This window comes from Colletotrichum navitas (genome assembly GCF_030913465.1).
Source record: "Colletotrichum navitas strain CBS 125086 chromosome Unknown LY79scaffold_133, whole genome shotgun sequence".
Taxonomy (NCBI): Eukaryota; Fungi; Ascomycota; class Sordariomycetes; order Glomerellales; family Glomerellaceae; genus Colletotrichum; species Colletotrichum navitas.
In genome coordinates, this window is record NW_026850679.1 from 25,882 (window position 1) to 42,985 (window position 17,104).

Below are 17,104 nucleotides of genomic sequence, written 5' to 3' on the forward strand. Positions count from 1 at the left end.
GGTTAGCCTTAGCAACAGTTAGATTAACTGTAGTATACTACTAATAGGCTCTAAATCTAAAGCCCTAATACTAAGAGACATTAACTATATATTAGTAATAATTATTAGGGTCTTTATAGAAGTCCTATAGTAGTAGGTCAAGAGGCATTAGTACAGGGGGAGTAGATCTAGCTTGTATAGGGAGTTCTGCCTAGGGAGGGGATATTATTATAACATTATTATCTTTATCCTGTTAAGGCTAAGATTATAGGGTAAAAAACACCTCTTTACTTCTATTAGATGCTAATATAGTGCTCTAGTCTAGTGTAATAGGTTAAAGTTAGTTAAGTTAGTTCTAAGCTTTTGCTTACTTTTGCTTATTAATTATCTTTTTATCTTCCTCTTTTATAACTTAGCTTTTAGTAACTTAGTACCTATTAATTAGATTAGAGTTATCCTTCTAATTCTAGTTAGGTTAGTTAATAACTTAGTTCTTATTATATAGAATAGAACTATATCCCTAAGGTTAATTAGCCTAGTTAATTTAGTTATTAGCTACTAATATAGGAAGCTTAGGCTCTAAATCCTTAGCTAAAATTAGGTCTAGTCTGAGGGTCCCCTAAAAAGGCATTGCGTCCTGGCTAATCTGAACAGTAGCTAGTGGGATTCTGTCCTGTTATTTCCCTAATGGGATTAGTAAGCCTGACTGTAACTATAAGGAGGGGGAGGAATTTAGGCAGAAGCTATTTATGCTAGTAGTATAGCGACCTAGTAAGATAAGTGCAAGATTAGGGGAGTAGGGAGTAAAGGGATCCCCTTGTCTAACGATAGTATACCTGCTAGTGACCTATACTAGTGCTAAATAATCTTATTAATTAGGCAACTATTGTTCTAATTAATTAGGATCTGTTCTAAGACAGTAGTATAATCACGCTTAATCCTAGCTTACTCCTGTTGCTGCTAATTATTTAGAACTGACTATGTAAGCTAAATAGTGTTGTAGGACTCTTAAAGGCTAGAAGCTTGACTAGTAGAGTAGTTAATAGCTATACGCCTAAGGTCTTCTTTATAAATGCCCTCTATAAACTATTAAATTAACTGCTTTAGAACTATTGCCTTAGCTAGGGATAGTGGACTAGAAGCTACTAGATCTTGTCTACCTGCTTATTGTAAAAAGGTATACGCTTAATTATAATAGGTAGGCAACGCCTTGTTATATTCCTAATAAAGGGTCTAGATATTAGCTGTTTCCTTAGGCTTATTATTTAGCTACAGTAAGAACTGTTCCTTTAGCGCTAACTTAATCTTATTAAGGTTAGCCTTAGATGCTAGGCTTTGTTAAGTAAATTAAATAATGTTAGATAAGTAACCTAAATTATCTAGGAAGCTAGTAGCCTTGCTATTATAGAATATGTTAATAGTCCTAATGACTTGGTCTAGAAATAAGCAAGGTTAGATTTGGAACTTCTTAAACTTAAAGTAGAGTCTAGATAACTATTGTGTAATAGAGGTTTTACTACTAAAGGTTAAAAAGCTAGTAAAACTTAGCATAGGTGGTTATAGGGGCAAAGGTGACGCTGTCTAGTGTCTATTAGGGCTAACTAGTACTAAGTGTTAAGGGTAAATTAATTACTGTTAATAAGGCAAGGTCTACTAATAACCTTGCTAACTAATCTAGGGGTCCTAATAGAGCTAATAAGTATTACCTATATTATATTATTATACTTAGGTCCTAAACTAATAGTTAGGTTAATAAAGGTGTTAAGAGCCTTCTTTACTGTTGTAAACTCCTTAAATGTTCTCTTGATTTATAGCTAGAGGCTTTAATTAGGATCTTTGGAATTAAGAGTTAAATGGGGTCTATGGTAGACTAGTTCCCTCTATAAGGTTAGTAGTGTTTAGGGGTAGTATTTTAGAAGGAAGTAGGTGCTAAGAGGTTAGTGCTAACTAATAATATAATAGTAGCGTTTTTCTAGTTAGCACCTACTGTGTGTACTCTATAAGAATAAGGCCTTTGAATTACTAGGTAGTACTCTTAATAGTTGTAGTTCTTTAGAACAGTAAGGCCTCCTTAATAAATGCTGTAATATTGTCTTCTGTAGAGGCGTTGTTTAGAGCAGAAAAGGGGGTCCTGAATAGAGAGAACAGCGAAGATGCTAGCTTGCTTATTAACGCTATAGAAGATGTCTACTCTAACAAGGCAGTAAATGGCTAGCTAAGTTGCTAGTGATTAGTTCTGAATAATGGTGACTAAGTTACAAGGGGGTATTTAGATTCTAATAGTAGCCTTGTAGTTAGAGACAATAAATCTAGGCTAGTGTTGCTAAGCTAAGAGTAAAATAGTGTAAATAGTAACTATTAGTCTACTACGTTAGCCTTGCTAGGGGACGATTAGAGCTGATGGTCGTCAGTAGCCAGGATGATAGTCTTTGGTTCTAGCTGTTTGCTCTTGTTAGGAAGCATAGTTTTTAATCTATAACCATAGGAATCTTAAGTTAATTAACTTAACAAGGCAAAAGTAGGCGATAGCCTTATCTTTCTTTTGTTTCTAGAAGGGGAGACTAGAAAAACGATTAGAGTAAAGTAAATAGGGCAAAACCCTATAGGAAACGCAAATAAGTTATGGTGTCTAAGCTAAGTTCTGTGCGAAATAATGAGAGGGGAAAATGACCCCCTTGAAGGCTGTGGGCCCTCTGCCTCAGGCTCCAATGGCCTCAGGCCCAAACAGCTTTGCAGCCAGAAAATCCCCTGCTAAACGGCAGAGCTCAGATCCCTCTAGTATAGTGACACAAGGCACCTTGCCAATAGCGCATCGCTTGCACTTTCGGGACCGGCTACTGACTGTCGGCTCGCACCACCCTGAAGAGTCACCATGAAGCGCGCTTGCAAGGCACCTCATACACTCAACCCTCTTCAGGGCAGGCTCAGGGGTCCTAGCCTGAGCGACCTTCTTCTTGTCCTTGTCCTTGTTCCTTGTAGGAGGCATCTATTCGAAAGGTCAGCCTTGTGTAAGACTTCAACGATTGAAGTGAGCCGCGGCGGATCGCGCGCGCGAAAAAAAAAGGCCAAAAACGACAACAGGGCGATACCTTGTGGGGATCCAACCGGAGCCGGAACATCTATTAATCTTTATCCACCGCCCGGATCTACCATAGAGACACGTATATCTGCGAGCCGAACCAGGCAGTCCAGAGCGTAGATAGGTAAGCCGTTTTCCTATGACTTTTCCCACCCGAAAAAGGACCGCGTGACACCTGATGGATGTCATGACCCACTTGAGCATGTAGGGTTCGATAGGGGTTCCGAAGGGCTTAGTATTGACGCAGAACTCCGGCCACGGCAGTACACCTTGCCTACAACATGCTTGTTAGCAGGATAAATAATACTATGAAGAGTCGGTGTCACGTACCGTCCGATCTCACGGATGACGCGAGAGGCACCAATCAAGGTTGCGAGGAAGTTGCCAAAGGCGCTTAGGAGAACCAGAAAGTTGAGGGCTTGCTCGGCAGGTCCGCTGCCGAAGACCTTGGTAAAGAACACGGCGGCAGCAATTTCCTTGGACGTCCTGAATCCAGCATGGGCACTGGTTATTTGTGAGCAATATTACATACTCACAGCGTGAGGATAGTATTCTCGCCTGCGGCAAAGTAGGCAATATTGCAGAGCATGTAGAGTAATGAGACCAGAGTGACCGAGACTGTCGCATTGCACATTGACCAGGGCAGATACCAGCTCATTGCCATTGTTCGTGGTTCCCCGAAATGAGTTTCGGAAGTTGGCAGTCGGATCGGGGATGTGGTCGATATTACCGCCAAGGACAACGAGACCAGTGATGGAAATGAAAACAAGAGTGATGAGCTTGACCCCGCCGATGATATTTGTGGCCCAGAGAGAGTACTTGTTGTGCGCGATGACGCAGACGACAGCGAACGTGTAAGCGGCAATGGCAACACCCTTGAGCTCCCAAGCGGATGGAGCTTTCCCGGCAATCCTCCACAGGTATCGAGACAAGACTATGCCATGTTAGTGAGTTTGCCAACGGTAGAATGTGTCAGTTTTCGTACCAATAGCGTTGCTACTGGTGAAAGAAAGCAAGATAGACTGCACCGCGAAAGCAATAGTGAAGAAATGCTTTGGTCGCGGATAGGCCTGTTCGAGGTACACGACTCCGGAACCACTGCGGTTGGGAAGATAGCTAGCCAGTTCTAAATAGACGCTAATTCCAGCGAAAGCCATCAAAGAACCGATGGTCCAATAGAGCAAAGCCAGCCCAACGGACCCAGTATCATTCAGGATGGGTGCGGCTGTGAGGGCCTGTCAGTATCGCCGAACCTGACAGTGTGGCCTGGAGATCTTACGCGTCGAAAAGATACCAGTGCCAATCATCTGGTTGACGTTGAGAAAGATGACGGTAAGCCATCCGACGTGGTATCCCAACGGCGAGTGCTTCTCGACTGGCGCTCCAACAGCCTCTTGGTAAGAAGGTTTCGAACCGTTACCTCCCTTCGCAAGCATGTACGCGAGGTCGCCATCGCGAATGATGGAGTGTTCGGAATCAGACGCCTCGACATCGACGGCGTGGACGCCAGTGTCGCTGGACTTGAACCGCGAAGTAAACTTGGAGAACACCATGGCCGCGGGCGGGTCCGGGATGGGTGTCTCAAGTCGTCTTAGAGAGGACGAAGACGGGTCACTGAGTGAACGGGCAAACACGGAGGAGACAAAATAAGGGCGGTCAATCACAGATGAAGATTTGGAGCAATAAAGCTTCCAAGGATGAAAAGGCGTTTATGCAGGGGAGGGGGGGAGAGCTCAAGAGGACCGCAGCGGAATGGAACATAAGTTGCGTTCCACCGAATCATCTTTAAACCACTGAAACATCAGATGGCCGAGCCTGTTGATGCTCAAAAAAAAAAGGGGGGGATCAACGCCAAGTGCCAAGGAGATACCACGCTCGTCTATAACATGGGGCGACGATGGTACGGTACAACGCTCCATCTCATCGCTTGCAACTTGCAGAGGCTGACCTGTGGTTTGCACTGGCTCGCCCAGGTGCAGGGAGAGTGATTATCGACCTTCCTATGTTAGCCAGAGCCAAGAAGCACGCAAGTGTGGCAGCTCATGGCGATTCCTGCAGCAAAACTGCGGGTGTGCCCGCCAAGCGTGGACTGCCACAGTGATCCCGGGTTCTGCAATGAGCTACTTTTGAGGTGCAACCTTATATAAACCCTGCCATCGCTTCCATCCTATAGGGCCATGCCGCTCACCCTTCTTATCTAGGGTACAATTCTCGGGGCAAATGTCACCTCAAGGAGAACTCATGCCTCGTTCGGCCAAGGACCTTAGCTCGTGTTCCGGCGCCTTGGCATGGCCTAGGATCTTCCTGAGAAAGGCTCTCGAGCGGCGGCCATCGGCGAAGCTCTTACCAAGAAACGTGCTTCATCGATGGCCTCAGATAAAAGCTTTTCGTCACGGCCCAAAACGAGTAGTTGGAACAATCAATCAACAGGGAGGATGCTTATTTGCATACCTCTACGTTTTTGTGATTCGTTTAAGTGAACAAACCCTTGCGCACAACGTCTTGATATCGATTGCGTGCAAACCGAACATGGACACAAGCCGCCTCATGGCCGGCCTTTGCTCTTGCTTCCTTCACTCCGGATGAACGGCTCGAGCGGGAACACCTGGGCCTCGGGCGTGATGCCTTCGTACAGCTGAGCCCATCTCTCCTTCAACGGCTCGGGCGTCTCCCACGCGTACTCGGGGTCGCGCAGCCATTGTCTCAGCAGGTGGCGTCTACAAATGAGGCAGAGCCGCCCTTGTCAGCGGTTCATCCTTTTGTCTTGCGTCATAGCCGACAGAGTCCGCGTGAGCCACTCACTGTTGTTCAGGGGTGTCGGTGAACCCGTCCCGGGCATGGAAGATGCCAATGTTGTTGGCGTATTGGATGTCGCCCTTTTGGAAGTTCAAGTTCACAGCAAACTTTTCGCCCAGGAAGTGAAGCGTGTCGAGGGCTTCAGCCTGTGCCTCGGAAACCGGGGGGATCTCGTCACTCCGAGGTAGTGCGCCGTAGCCTACGAAATACCTACGGGCATACTGGACTGCCAGGCGCTCTGGAGTTGTTTCGGTCGCGGGTTGGTAGTGAACAAGAGGTCTGGATGTGAAGCACTTTTGAGGTGTCCCGAAGCTGCGCACATGCAAGCGTGAGTTGCTTACCACCAACGACCGACCAACGCACACCAAGACTCGACGGAAACATTACTTACACTTCGAAGTGCCAGTCTTCAGTGAGAGTGTGGATGAGATCCGGGCGCGTGCTCGCGATCTCGTTGTAAACCCGTGCGATGCTCGCCAGCTTACTCTTGCCGCCCTCGGCTGCCGTCGACAGGGCGAATAGTGAGACAACGTCCCCGGCGTCAGTGTGGAACACCTGCTTGTCTGCAGTGTACGCAGGGCTACCGATTTGACCCTTCTCTTTTGTAAGTGTCAAATCCTTGATGTGTGTGAGGACCACGTCGGCTGGCTTGCCGTCGTATTGCCGGTCTTGACGTCCGCGTTGGGGGGCAATATGCGAGGACAATCCTGCGTAAATAATTATGTTCTCTTCCCTGGTGTGCTCGTCGACCCTAAGCCCGCGGATGACGAAGAATCCGTGGCCGTTGTGCAGCTCATAGGACAGCTTGCGGAGTTCAGCATGTAGTTTCGGCAGCGGGAAGGTCTCCTGGCTAATGTGACCAAGCGACAAACCCAGCGCTGGGATGCATCGTGAGTTAAAGGAGATTACATATACACATGACTCAAACTCACACTTGAAATGAGCCAACGCTCCATCAAGCTCATCGAGCTGATCCGTTGTCAGGACGTATGTCCAATCATATTCGTTGGCCAGCGTCGCACCGTCCCAGACCATATCATTCTTGAACTGTGCGGGAAGGCCCTCTGGCAGGGTCTTGGGAAGACCGGGCTCCTGGGTTCGGCGTGCCACCCGAGCTTGGAACTTCTGGTAGTCTGGGGCATATTGGATGTCCGGCTGGGCGGGTCGGGCGATGGTAACGGCGGCCATTGTGTAACACTGGGGGATTCCCTGGCTCGACTGTTTGGAAAAGTAAGCGAGCTGTTGTTGCGCCGGATTTGCTGTCTTCTTCCGACTAGTCAGTTGCTGCATCCTCTGCGGCGAGAGTCTTTATTGATGATGGGGAGGGCGGAGAGGTCATCGGCGGTGGCGACATTCGATTATCAGATGTCGTGCCGCGAAGAAAGTGGGGAAACGCTCACCTAGATACCGTATCCACTGGTTAGATCCGGACAAAGCTAGAGAAGCACGCTAACGGCAAGGAGTATCGCGGCCGCTGTAAGGAGTATAGTGTGCTGGCAGAAACAGGGATCTGTATATATCTATTTTCTTACGTAACGGTTGTGTTCTCACTAACGGCGGGCTGGCTAGTGGGCTGGAAGGGGTGACCGCCTTCTATGCTAGGACTAGCGTGGCTAACATCCACTAGCCGTTATAGGACATCTACTAGCTTTCTCTGGCTAGCGGGCTTCCTAGCTTTGTCCGGATCTAACCAGTGGATACGGTAATCGATTATCTGATAACTGTCAGACGTGACGTGACCCCTCACTCAAAGCAACTTGGATTCTTCTGGACCCCAAATCAGAGAACAGTCAGCTCAGACACTAGTTAAAGAAGAAGTGACCCTTGGAGACACTAGGCCTGCATGCTACGCTTGAGCAGATGATTAATGAACATGTGGAGAGGATATTCGTAGCTGGCAAAGCGGCCAGATTGCTTTGGATTGTGCATTGTCAGATGAACTTTGCCATCCGAGCAAGCCAACCCGAGAAGCTCACTCAAGCTGTTCTCTTACCTTGATTTTACTATGTTCGTCTTCCATCTCTCGGCCATCTCATTCACCTCTCTGTTCGTCTTGAGAATCTTCTCAGGAGCTCCGGGCCAAGCCTTGCGGCACCCCTCCGTGTCGAGAGCCGGACCCCGGTAGACCGCCAGGCCATCCACACCGTCCACACCCTATTCCGGCAACCTTGTCCATCCACTTATAGTTCCCCCTGCCCAATACTCGGAACCCCATACTGGATATCGATCCGCGTTTGAGGGTGGCTGTAATGCTGTTGTAATAGCTGTCGATACCTCGCGCCATATCTGCTTGGAACGGAAACATAGCGGCTCCGCTGCGATGCAGACTCAGCCAAGGAAGTGCATTTTGTCGCGCACGACCCAAACCCTTGATAGAAAGCATCGCATATCACGATGCTAAAGTTGCGGTTCTAAAATGCAATTGCACGGATTCCGTTTATGAAATGAAGTCATACAAGCCTTCATGACGCTTAACAGTTAGTATCTAGAAATACTCATTTAGATAAAAATCATCAGATTATGCAAGTTATCCTATGTATTTAATAGCTTGAATTCCCAAGTGCTATATCAAAGCCGTAGCCTTGTCAAACATTTGGAGCGAACATCTAGCACCGCCGACTTTGTACCGCGCCTTTCGATGAAAGGCTCTTGATAGATCGTGGATGGCAGTGAGGGTTTACAGGTTGACATCTTGAGGATGAAGCTAGAACACGGCCAATATTCGGTCCGAGCAGGTCTGCAATTTCTTTTTCGCCGTATGAGGAAATTTGGGATGAGGTTTGCAATAAGTTGCGGGCCGGTAGGGTAACAAGGGAAAACAAAAACAATATTCGTTGACTGTGATAGTCCCTGCTCATACGCGCTAGGGAAGAGTTCACCAGTCGCCGAGTGGCGGTTGTTGGCAACTGATATGTGTTGTCACGTACCTGATCGTGAAGCTCGGTGAATAATCATGATATCATGAGAGCGTCATCAAAATAAACCATTTCCTGCTTCCTAACGCCTCGCTAAAGTCCAATCTTGCCTTTGAATAATGAAGACAGCATTCAAAGCTAAGCTGTTCAAAAGTTCCAGACCCCCAACTTACATGAGCACCATCTACCAGATATCGCTCGTCGATACTTTCCTTCGTTCTCTCAAAGAGAGCTTACAAAGTTGAAACCAACAATGCCCTCTGCGCAAGCATTCTCCATTCCCGACTTGGGGAATACCGAGACTCTCCGTCCGATAATGCCATCATCGCCTACTTGGATTGAGATCGGCCTTTGCAGTGCCAACTCCATCGTCGAGCCGTTTTCGAGGAAGGAGGCGCCGGAAAACGCGATTCGGTGAAAGAGACCACAGTCTTCGGGCTTTCGCGTAAGGTCTCCAGATTCACTGTTGAGCATCGATCTCGTCAGTAACTGACATCTTTGATGCCGTGTTCATGCAACTCACTGAATAACGACAACCATATCAGCCAATGACTGTAAATCGCAGTCGTTCCCGCCTGTGATCCTTGCATGTGTTGCAAAAGGGCTTGATGGTTCTCCGGGAGTGTGAAATGCAAGATCTCCTCGCAGCCTTGGGCTTGTTCCCGTTGCTTCAAGTTGACTAAATGGGTGGTCGAGAACTGCTAGCGCACCGCCTCGAGGTCTAGTGCAAGTGTCCGGACCACACATATTGGTTGAGGCAGATGAATAGGGAAGCGTAGTGCTGGTTTGAAGAAATGGGGTATTACAGGTTTGATTTAGCCGTAAAATGAAGAGCCTTCGAGGTTTCGTCTTGAAGTAACAACACATATGGCATCATATAAAGACCATGGTCGAACTCGAGAACTCTCTCAAGGTTCTCAATCCGCCTCACTATCCCTGTCGTCCCAAAACGAGCGCGAACGGGTCCGGCTCGGGGCGTCGCTAACAACTGACCGACCAATCATGACTCGGTTTTACCCCAGAGTCGGCAATGCAACTCCCTGCACGTGGGCTTTCGGATGAGCAAGTTAGAGCAGGAATGATCGCATTTAGGCTGTTTGCCTCTCTCAGCAACATCGTAGAGTTACGAAAACTGGAAGACGAAAAAAAAAGCAGCAAAAGATACCATAAGATATAGCATGAATATCATTGAGCATAGACGAATGCCAGTGTGTAATAGTGATCCGCTCACCACCACCCGATGGTCATTGGTCACCGCTCGACGGTAGAGATGGGGAGCCATCAAGGTGCTTGTCACATCATCGGTATCGGCGGAAACAAGAGACCCATCAATGCCAAGATGATGAAATGTGCTCACTGGTACCCCTCTTTCCGATGACCTGTGCTTGTCTTTCTTCCCTCGAACAAACTGACCTCTTCATCACTCTCTCCTCCTCAACCTCGTACTATCAACCTTGGATAGCAAGAATAACCAAAGCCAACGTCAAGAACGTATACAAATCCTGCCCTTATATCACCATGGCCAGCTCACAGTACACATTGCCTAAGCTGCCATACGCTTACGACGTAAGTACCCCTGTACTTATGCTCGCGATCGCGCCCGCTGACCCCTCCTACAGGCTCTCGAGCCTCACATCTCAGCCCAGATTATGGAGTTGCACCACAGCAAACAGTGAGATCACTAGGAAATAGAAAGGAAGGAAGAACAAAGTTGACATGAAGCCATTTGCAGCCATCAAGCATACGTTACAAATCTGAACAAGGCCGTCGAGGCTTACAATGCAAACCCCCTCCAGAATCGTATCGCCGTCCTCGCGGCCCTAAACTTCAACGGCGGCGGCCACATCAACCATTCCCTCTTTTGGGAGAACCTTTCCCCAGCCTCGAGCGCTGATGCCTCGCCCAATGCAGCGCCCAAGCTCGTCGCTGAGATCACCCGTGTCTGGGGCGGGCTAGATCAGTTCAAGCAGGCCTTCAACGCCACGCTGCTCGGTATCACCGGTAGCGGCTGGGGGTGGCTGGTTAAGGACGACGTAACGGGCCTCGGCATCATTACAACGAAAGACCAGGACCCTGTCACCAAGGGCGTGCCCATATTTGGTGTTGACATGTGGGAGCACGCGTACTACCTTCAGGTTCGTAGACACCAACGGAATCTTTTCGAAAAGAGGTGCTAACAGTAGCCGGACGCAGTATCTCAACGGAAAGGCTGCATACGTCGAGAATATTTGGAACGTCCTCAACTGGAAGACGGCGGAGTCGAGGTTTTCTGGTTCCCGGGATGACGCCTTCACGGCCCTCAAGGCGGTTCTCTAGGCGAGTTTTGTTTGAATGTCAGCAAAGCTGCGGACAGGGATCAAAGCTGGGTTTGATTTTGATGCACAGATATTTGCGCAGAAGCAAGGGTTCATTGCAAATAAGTTAGTCTGTTGAGGGCCACTATGCCACTCGAGGTAGCACTGCTGGTCTAACACGAATGCATCGGCCTGGCTGAAGACAAAAGAAAACCTCAATGTCGAGGTACCGTGACGCAATGTGATCCGTCACCAGCAAGTCCACCCGGTTGTGTGACCTCTATCCGTGAAGCGGTGGCAACCCACCCTCCTGGTGGTAAGTCCAAGACAGTCTCGGCTGGCGGTAGGCGGATTCGTCCAGACTTTACTTTCGAACTCCAATTCTTCGAGACTGAGCTGGCCTCTTCGTACGCGCAACACCAACATTACCGGACACCATCACTATCTGGTACGGGGGTGGCGCACGGCTGGTTTCATCTAAATCCTCAGTCATGTGTTGAGGCGATACCATCGCATGGGAAGAGGAGCTCAAAGTTCGGTCAAACAATACTGAGCCAGACAAACGGGTCTCGTCTCGAGGGAACCGCCTGCGCCCGAGCTCCGTCGTATATTCCGAGGGTAATCAAAGACAAACACAGTCAGCGGGTGTGAGACGGACACTTACAACGTGGCATGGATCCAAACAAAAGTTTGCTTCCATGAAGAGGAGGATTACTCCCGTCTTCGCCTAATTACAGAAACAAACCCTTTTTAGTTCTCTACACGTGGTCCATTGCACAGCCCTCATTCTATCTCGGCCATTTCTCAATGTCTGTACTTATGCTCATGCCAACTGACAGATGATACCAGACTCTAAACCAGCATATCTGCGTTACCTGTGGTTCGTACATTGGCTGAAAGAGCCAGAAGACGGTGTCGTTTCCGATTGACTTGTGTAGATCTACCGATTGATGAATGAGGCCATGAATGAAAGACTGAGGTGTTGGGTCCCCATTGGATTACCGGAAACGTGCAGGTGCGTCGATGCAGGGATACTCTCAACGCAGCCGGCACTCTTTGTGCTACATAGATCTCTTTGAAAGGAAAACCAATTTTCTCCCCTGCACCGCAACATCAGGCGATTCTATCGGCACAGGATCTGTCGTACTTCTGTACCACTTGGGTTGATAAGCTTGGGTCATTGGAATGGCTGCTGGCTTTCTGGCCTCGGCTTTGGCAAGATAGTATGGCTTCGTCTGGCGATGCTCCCAGACACGTCCTTAACCGAATCAAGTGAGATTCTGCTTCCTAAGTTAAGATTATACATGCAATTAACAGTTGGTTTAGATCATACCTGATCGCTTGAATGTACCGAGATTGCGTAAGTCGGCCGCCTGCAGCCGACGTCAGGACATCTGCAGACGCCGTTGTTATCGGTTGTTGGCTTGCCAGCCCGTCTGGATTATGAGAACAAAGCGTTTGAATCAGCTTGGTTTGGCCAGGATGCCGCATCAAAGTTACGATTGCTGCGCGTTGGCTCTGCCGGCCCTCGGCCGACTGTCAACTCGGGAAGAGAATCCGGGACATGCAGCTTTCCATGGTGTGGCTTTCTCTGCACGGTTTTAATAACAGGTGCCCGTTTGACTCCCGGCATTTGCACCGTCCATGCATCAAGCAAACCATTATGCTTGGAGCCCAAACGGCCCTATGAAAGGGACCTCATGGCTGATCTCGGATTGAGTGACGGGTCCCTCGCCAAGGTTCCAACGGGGCGTAATGATTGGCGGGGCACCCTCGCTCAAGCAATGCCCGGCAAATTATCCATCCAGCGGAGGACGGAGTTGAGTCGAGCAGACGGTACCGAAACATCCAGGGCAATGCGATGAGATGCGTTGCTGGTCCTCGACGGCGGCCTGCATGCAATCTCTTGCCGAAGCCCACTCTAGACTGACGGACGGATAGCTTGCGAGGTGAGGGTCCCTACCGTTCCTCCCGTTGGTGCTGGGATGGCGCATGCTCGTGCCGACTTGCAGTGCCAGCTGCCGTCTGGAGGCACAGATATCGATACTTGCTTGGTATAAAGTCGCGAAGCCTCGGCATAAGTCAAGCTGTTTCTGTCCAGTTCAGCAACCACCGGCTGTTGCAATACCACACTCGTTTGATCTTCCACTTGCCTTGCTCAGAATGCTTTCTTCTACCTCTCACTTCGTTGCCCTCCTGGGTATCAGTCTTGGGTAGGTGACTCAGTCATAGTTGGCTCAGAGCGATACTGACTTTGCAGTGCTTCTTTGGTGAGCGCCATTCCCAAGGCCAACTACCTCATCGTGAGCCCTCCGGAGACGGTCACAGTCACGACTTGCGGCTACCAATGCGCCAGCACCGTGACTGTGACAGAGACCTTAACCGAGACAGCGCCGTACTTCTTCACCTGCGAGCCTTCCAGCACCACCGTGGCAACTGGGCCCTTGGGCTCCTTGACGTTGTCCTCCAGCATCATCCCGCCTCCGCCCTTCACCCTCAGCAATACGACTTCTCAAGCCTCACATACACCCACGTCTTGGGCCACTGGTCCTGCTACCAGCTTGACTCGGCCATCTTCAACCGGAATCACCATCGAGACATCAACCCCTGGAGTCACCGTCTCTTCTCAGCTGCCCAGTGTCAAGACTCCCAGCTCGTCATTTACATGGTCCGTGAATGGTACCTCCTCGTAAGTCCTTCAGCAACTCTACTCAACATCTTGCAGTTGCTGATGGGGAACACAGGTCCTGGGGCAGCTCCAGTTCATTCAGCTATGGCACTGGCACCGCTGGAACAAGCGTTACGAGCGCAAGGCCCTCGCTTCCCACGAGCCTTTGGAGCAATTCTACGAATCCCATCACGCGCACCCTTGGCACAACCAGCACTGGCTCGTCAACCACAGACGATGTGACGATCCCCACCATTCCTAGCATCAGCATCCCTCCTCCTCCAGCCACTGTCATCGGGCCCAATGCCACCACCTCCTCAGGGCCGTCCTACACGGTCACGACGTACACCACCGTAAGGGTCATCAACACAACTGTCTCCTCCCAGCTCCCGGCAGCCTCTACGCTCCCAGTTTCGGCCTCGGTTACAACTGTGAAAACCACCATGGTTGTCACTATCACCAACACTATCCCTCGCAGCACTGGCACTGGATACTCATCTACCAGTAGCGGAACCGGAGTATCCAGCGCGTTCCCCTCGCTCTCGTCGAGTAGTTCCATTCGTCTCTCCCATTCTCTTAGCTACGGGACAACTTCCACCTCAGCATGGCTCAACACGACTGTCACCGTCCCTGGAGTTGGTACTGAAACGACTTCTTCCAAAAGGGCACCTACCACGGGCGCAACCTTCAAACCCAGCTCGGAGGTGCCCACCACAGGTGCGACCTTCAGCTCTGGCTCCAAGTTGCCCTGCACAACAGACACAGAGTTGTTGACGGGGTCCACTGCCACACCAGGAACCACTGTCCAGAGCGCTTTGCCAAGTTTGGCCACCCCCACGGCCACAAGCACTTTCACTACCGCCACCGATGAATACGAATTGTCCTCATCGTCTTCTCTAGGAACAACAGTGGGCAGTGTCAAGCCGACCCTCGTTTCGAGCAGCGCTTCTGACATCCCCGGTGCTTACACGTCCGAGTCTTTACCAGGGACGACCGTCTCAGACGCCTTGCCAACTCTTGTTACCCCTTCCATTTCCAGTATCGCGGATGGTTACGGAGCCTATCCTTCCACTTCGGAGGAACCAACTTCAGGTTCCCTGGGCACCACGGTTGCCAGTGCGCTGCCATCTTTGGTAACGCCGTCCGTGTCCAGTATGTCGCCGAAACCGACTACGTTCGAGACTCGTAAGTCTGATGAGTCTACTTCAACCACGGTCTCGTACCCTAGCTACGACTATGGCCACTCCCTTGAGGGAATGGATGTAAGGGTTTGAATAGGGTACCATGCCCGATGGACCGATGTTTCGCGGTTGGACATGGACAGTACGTGCGCCGTTGAGATGGCATGAGGCTGAAGTACAAAATTGTTGATTCTCTTCTTGACTTTCATTTAGACCTGTTTGCTGGTGAGTATTTTACGTTCGTACTGAAGTTGGGTTGAAGAATTTATAATTAAGGAGGGGCTCAGAATAACTTCAGTGGCGAGATCATGTTTAGAAAGGTTCAATGCACCGCGGTTTCTTGAACTTGTGCCTTAATATGGCTCTCACTTTATGGTAACTTGACCATGTTCGATAATAGTCACGTGCTTAAACGTGGGATAATCAACATATCCGGTCCTCTCACGCCGTCCTAAGAGCCGTAAAACCGGCTTCGGTCATAAGCATGCAGCGGAGCGCCGTTCATAAGACGGGCGGGCAAGTCGAGGCTGCTCACGAACCATGTGGCAAACGCAATTGCATCCCATCCACGCTCCAGTACCTGCTTAAAATTTACAGAACCCCAGCCGCCGCAACTGAAGACGGGCGTTCCCTCAAGGATCTGCCGGAAATGAAGACTTGAGACCTCTGGCGAACTCCAATTGAGATAAAAGCCATCCTTTTCCGCCTCGGAATCGATGCGGTCGAACCGGGGCTCGATGAAATGCACATAAGATAAGCGGTCTTTGCCGACGTAGTTCCGGGCGATTTGGGAGCAGAGATAGGCCCAAGTCTCTATCCGTTCGGTTCCGCGGGTGTGATTGTCGATTCCCGTCGGCTCCAAGCGAATACCGACGTTGGAAGGGCCGATTGCGCTGGCGACAACCGATAGAAGGTCCAGTGGGAACCTAGCTCGCTTTTCCGGGCTGCCACCGTACGCGTCTGTCCGTTTGTTGATATTTGAGTGAAGAAACTGGTCAAGGACTAGACTGTTAGTCGGCCGAAGGTGGTTCAGATTCATGATCCATCAACTTACGGTTACTATTACCGCTGTTGATCTCAACACCATCGAATCCAATTTCGATGGCGGTCCTAGCTACGGTGAAAAAGTCGGCAATGGTGCGTTCCATGTCATCCAGGGACATGACTGAGGTGGATGATCCTTATACGATGTCGTTGCCTTCGTGACGAGGTCTCGGAAGGCAAACTTCTCATCATCCCACGGCGTCGCAGAAACACTCAATGTGGGGGACCCCGTCATGTGCGGAATCGTTGCCCGACGACCAGCGTGCCACAGCTAAGCGTAGATTAAACCACCCCTGTCATGGACACCCCTCACAGCATGCCGCCAGCCTTCGATCTGTGATGGATGGAATATACCGGGCACGCCTAGTATCCCGCTTGCTTTAAGCGAAGGCAGAACTATTTCGGTGATGGATAGGCCTCCTTGCGAAGTCCTCTGCGCGTAGTAGAGTGCAACAAAGTCGCCAGGAAGCCAAACTCGGTTCGGTTTCTCGGAAGTGCCCTCTGTGACTTAATCATGGTGTCGAACCGCGCAGCTGCGGTGACCAGCTCGAGGCATGGCCTCTGCCCATGTAGCCTTTGTCATGCTTCAAAAAAGCATACCACTTGCGTCTCGTTCGGTCAATTTATAGAGACCTTTCATTCCAGGGCCGTGGGCTAATCGTTCAGAAGGCTTGTCGATGGCATTGCGTGGCGATGGCCAGCTTCGAACACAGGTCGTTGCGGGTTGACGCCAGATGATGTAGAAAGTTTCAGACGATATCAACTATGTCGACATATTTATATCGGTCAAGAAATACGAGAGAAGACTCTGAGAATCCGATGGCATTTGTAAACTCCTGCGAATACCGGAGTTGTCTTGTTCTCCGCGACATGTTAAAAGTGTCACATAGGCGATCCAAGAAAAGGTAAGAGAAGGGGCATAGAACTCGGACCAATATGCTGACAAAAGGCTTTAGTATATCACTACCTGGGAAGATGTATAGACACATTCCTCTCCTCGCTCTGCTTTGTGATAGATTTACCCAAACAGTGCTCGTCCGACGTTGGGCTGCTTAATACGCTCCTACTTCTGTGGCCCTAGAGCGGCCATCACCATCGGAACGGTTCCATTTTTGAAGCGAGAAATGGGGCTGATGTTTGATTAACCT

The 17,104-nt window shown here is 49.6% G+C and overlaps 7 protein-coding genes across 7 annotated transcripts; 1 reads left to right on the top strand and 6 right to left on the bottom strand.

The window, feature by feature from the left end:
- Positions 1-2,241: 2,241 nt before the first annotated feature.
- Positions 2,242-3,097, bottom strand: LY79DRAFT_571794 (uncharacterized protein). Its single transcript, XM_060559286.1, has one exon. The coding sequence runs from the start codon at positions 2,963-2,965 to the stop codon at positions 2,678-2,680; it is 288 nt and encodes a 95-aa protein (XP_060407715.1). The 5' UTR covers positions 2,966-3,097; the 3' UTR covers positions 2,242-2,677.
- Positions 3,084-4,997, bottom strand: LY79DRAFT_571797 (amino acid permease-domain-containing protein). The gene is made up of 3 exons (XM_060559287.1): positions 4,338-4,997; positions 4,044-4,283; positions 3,084-3,992 (listed from the first exon to the last, which is right to left on the bottom strand). Exons 1-3 carry the CDS (start codon positions 4,609-4,611, stop codon positions 3,583-3,585), a joined length of 924 nt encoding a protein of 307 aa, XP_060407716.1. The 5' UTR covers positions 4,612-4,997; the 3' UTR covers positions 3,084-3,582.
- A 606-nt stretch (positions 4,998-5,603) lies between these two features.
- LY79DRAFT_674629 (TfdA family taurine catabolism dioxygenase TauD) lies at positions 5,604-7,042 on the bottom strand (the record flags this gene model as incomplete). Its single annotated transcript, XM_060564333.1, has 4 exons — positions 5,604-5,775; positions 5,861-6,166; positions 6,246-6,732; positions 6,787-7,042. The coding sequence occupies 4 exons, from the start codon at positions 7,040-7,042 to the stop codon at positions 5,604-5,606; spliced, it is 1,221 nt and encodes a 406-aa protein (XP_060407717.1).
- A 576-nt stretch (positions 7,043-7,618) lies between these two features.
- On the bottom strand, positions 7,619-8,304 carry LY79DRAFT_571803 (uncharacterized protein). The gene has a single exon (XM_060559288.1). It carries the CDS (start codon positions 8,235-8,237, stop codon positions 7,920-7,922), a length of 318 nt encoding a protein of 105 aa, XP_060407718.1. The 5' UTR covers positions 8,238-8,304; the 3' UTR covers positions 7,619-7,919.
- Positions 8,305-8,991: 687 nt separating this feature from the next.
- Positions 8,992-9,516, bottom strand: LY79DRAFT_594865 (uncharacterized protein; the record flags this gene model as incomplete). The annotated part of the gene is made up of 2 exons (XM_060561731.1): positions 8,992-9,232; positions 9,293-9,516. The coding sequence occupies 2 exons, from the start codon at positions 9,514-9,516 to the stop codon at positions 8,992-8,994; spliced, it is 465 nt and encodes a 154-aa protein (XP_060407719.1).
- Positions 9,517-10,287: 771 nt separating this feature from the next.
- Positions 10,288-11,085, top strand: LY79DRAFT_594866 (iron/manganese superoxide dismutase; the record flags this gene model as incomplete). The annotated part of the gene is made up of 4 exons (XM_060561732.1): positions 10,288-10,335; positions 10,389-10,441; positions 10,502-10,904; positions 10,963-11,085. 4 exons carry the CDS (start codon positions 10,288-10,290, stop codon positions 11,083-11,085), a joined length of 627 nt encoding a protein of 208 aa, XP_060407720.1.
- A 4,129-nt stretch (positions 11,086-15,214) lies between these two features.
- LY79DRAFT_85628 (uncharacterized protein) lies at positions 15,215-16,491 on the bottom strand. The gene is made up of 2 exons (XM_060565167.1): positions 15,967-16,491; positions 15,215-15,914 (listed from the first exon to the last, which is right to left on the bottom strand). The coding sequence occupies exons 1-2, from the start codon at positions 16,073-16,075 to the stop codon at positions 15,364-15,366; spliced, it is 660 nt and encodes a 219-aa protein (XP_060407721.1). The 5' UTR covers positions 16,076-16,491; the 3' UTR covers positions 15,215-15,363.
- Between the last annotated feature and the right edge of the window lie 613 nt (positions 16,492-17,104).

Coding starts and splice junctions, on each gene's coding strand:
- LY79DRAFT_571797 (XM_060559287.1), bottom strand. CDS start 4,611: ATGGTGTTCTCCAAGTTTACTTCGCGGTTCAAGTCCAGCGACACTGGC. Junction 4,284..4,337: donor CACTGGTATCTTTTCGACGC/GTAAGATCTCCA, acceptor AGGCCCTCACAG/CCGCACCCATCCTGAATGAT. Junction 3,993..4,043: donor CACCAGTAGCAACGCTATTG/GTACGAAAACTG, acceptor AACATGGCATAG/TCTTGTCTCGATACCTGTGG.
- LY79DRAFT_571803 (XM_060559288.1), bottom strand. CDS start 8,237: ATGCTTTCTATCAAGGGTTTGGGTCGTGCGCGACAAAATGCACTTCCT.
- LY79DRAFT_571794 (XM_060559286.1), bottom strand. CDS start 2,965: ATGCCTCCTACAAGGAACAAGGACAAGGACAAGAAGAAGGTCGCTCAG.
- LY79DRAFT_85628 (XM_060565167.1), bottom strand. CDS start 16,075: ATGTCCCTGGATGACATGGAACGCACCATTGCCGACTTTTTCACCGTA. Junction 15,915..15,966: donor CAACAGCGGTAATAGTAACC/GTAAGTTGATGG, acceptor CTAACAGTCTAG/TCCTTGACCAGTTTCTTCAC.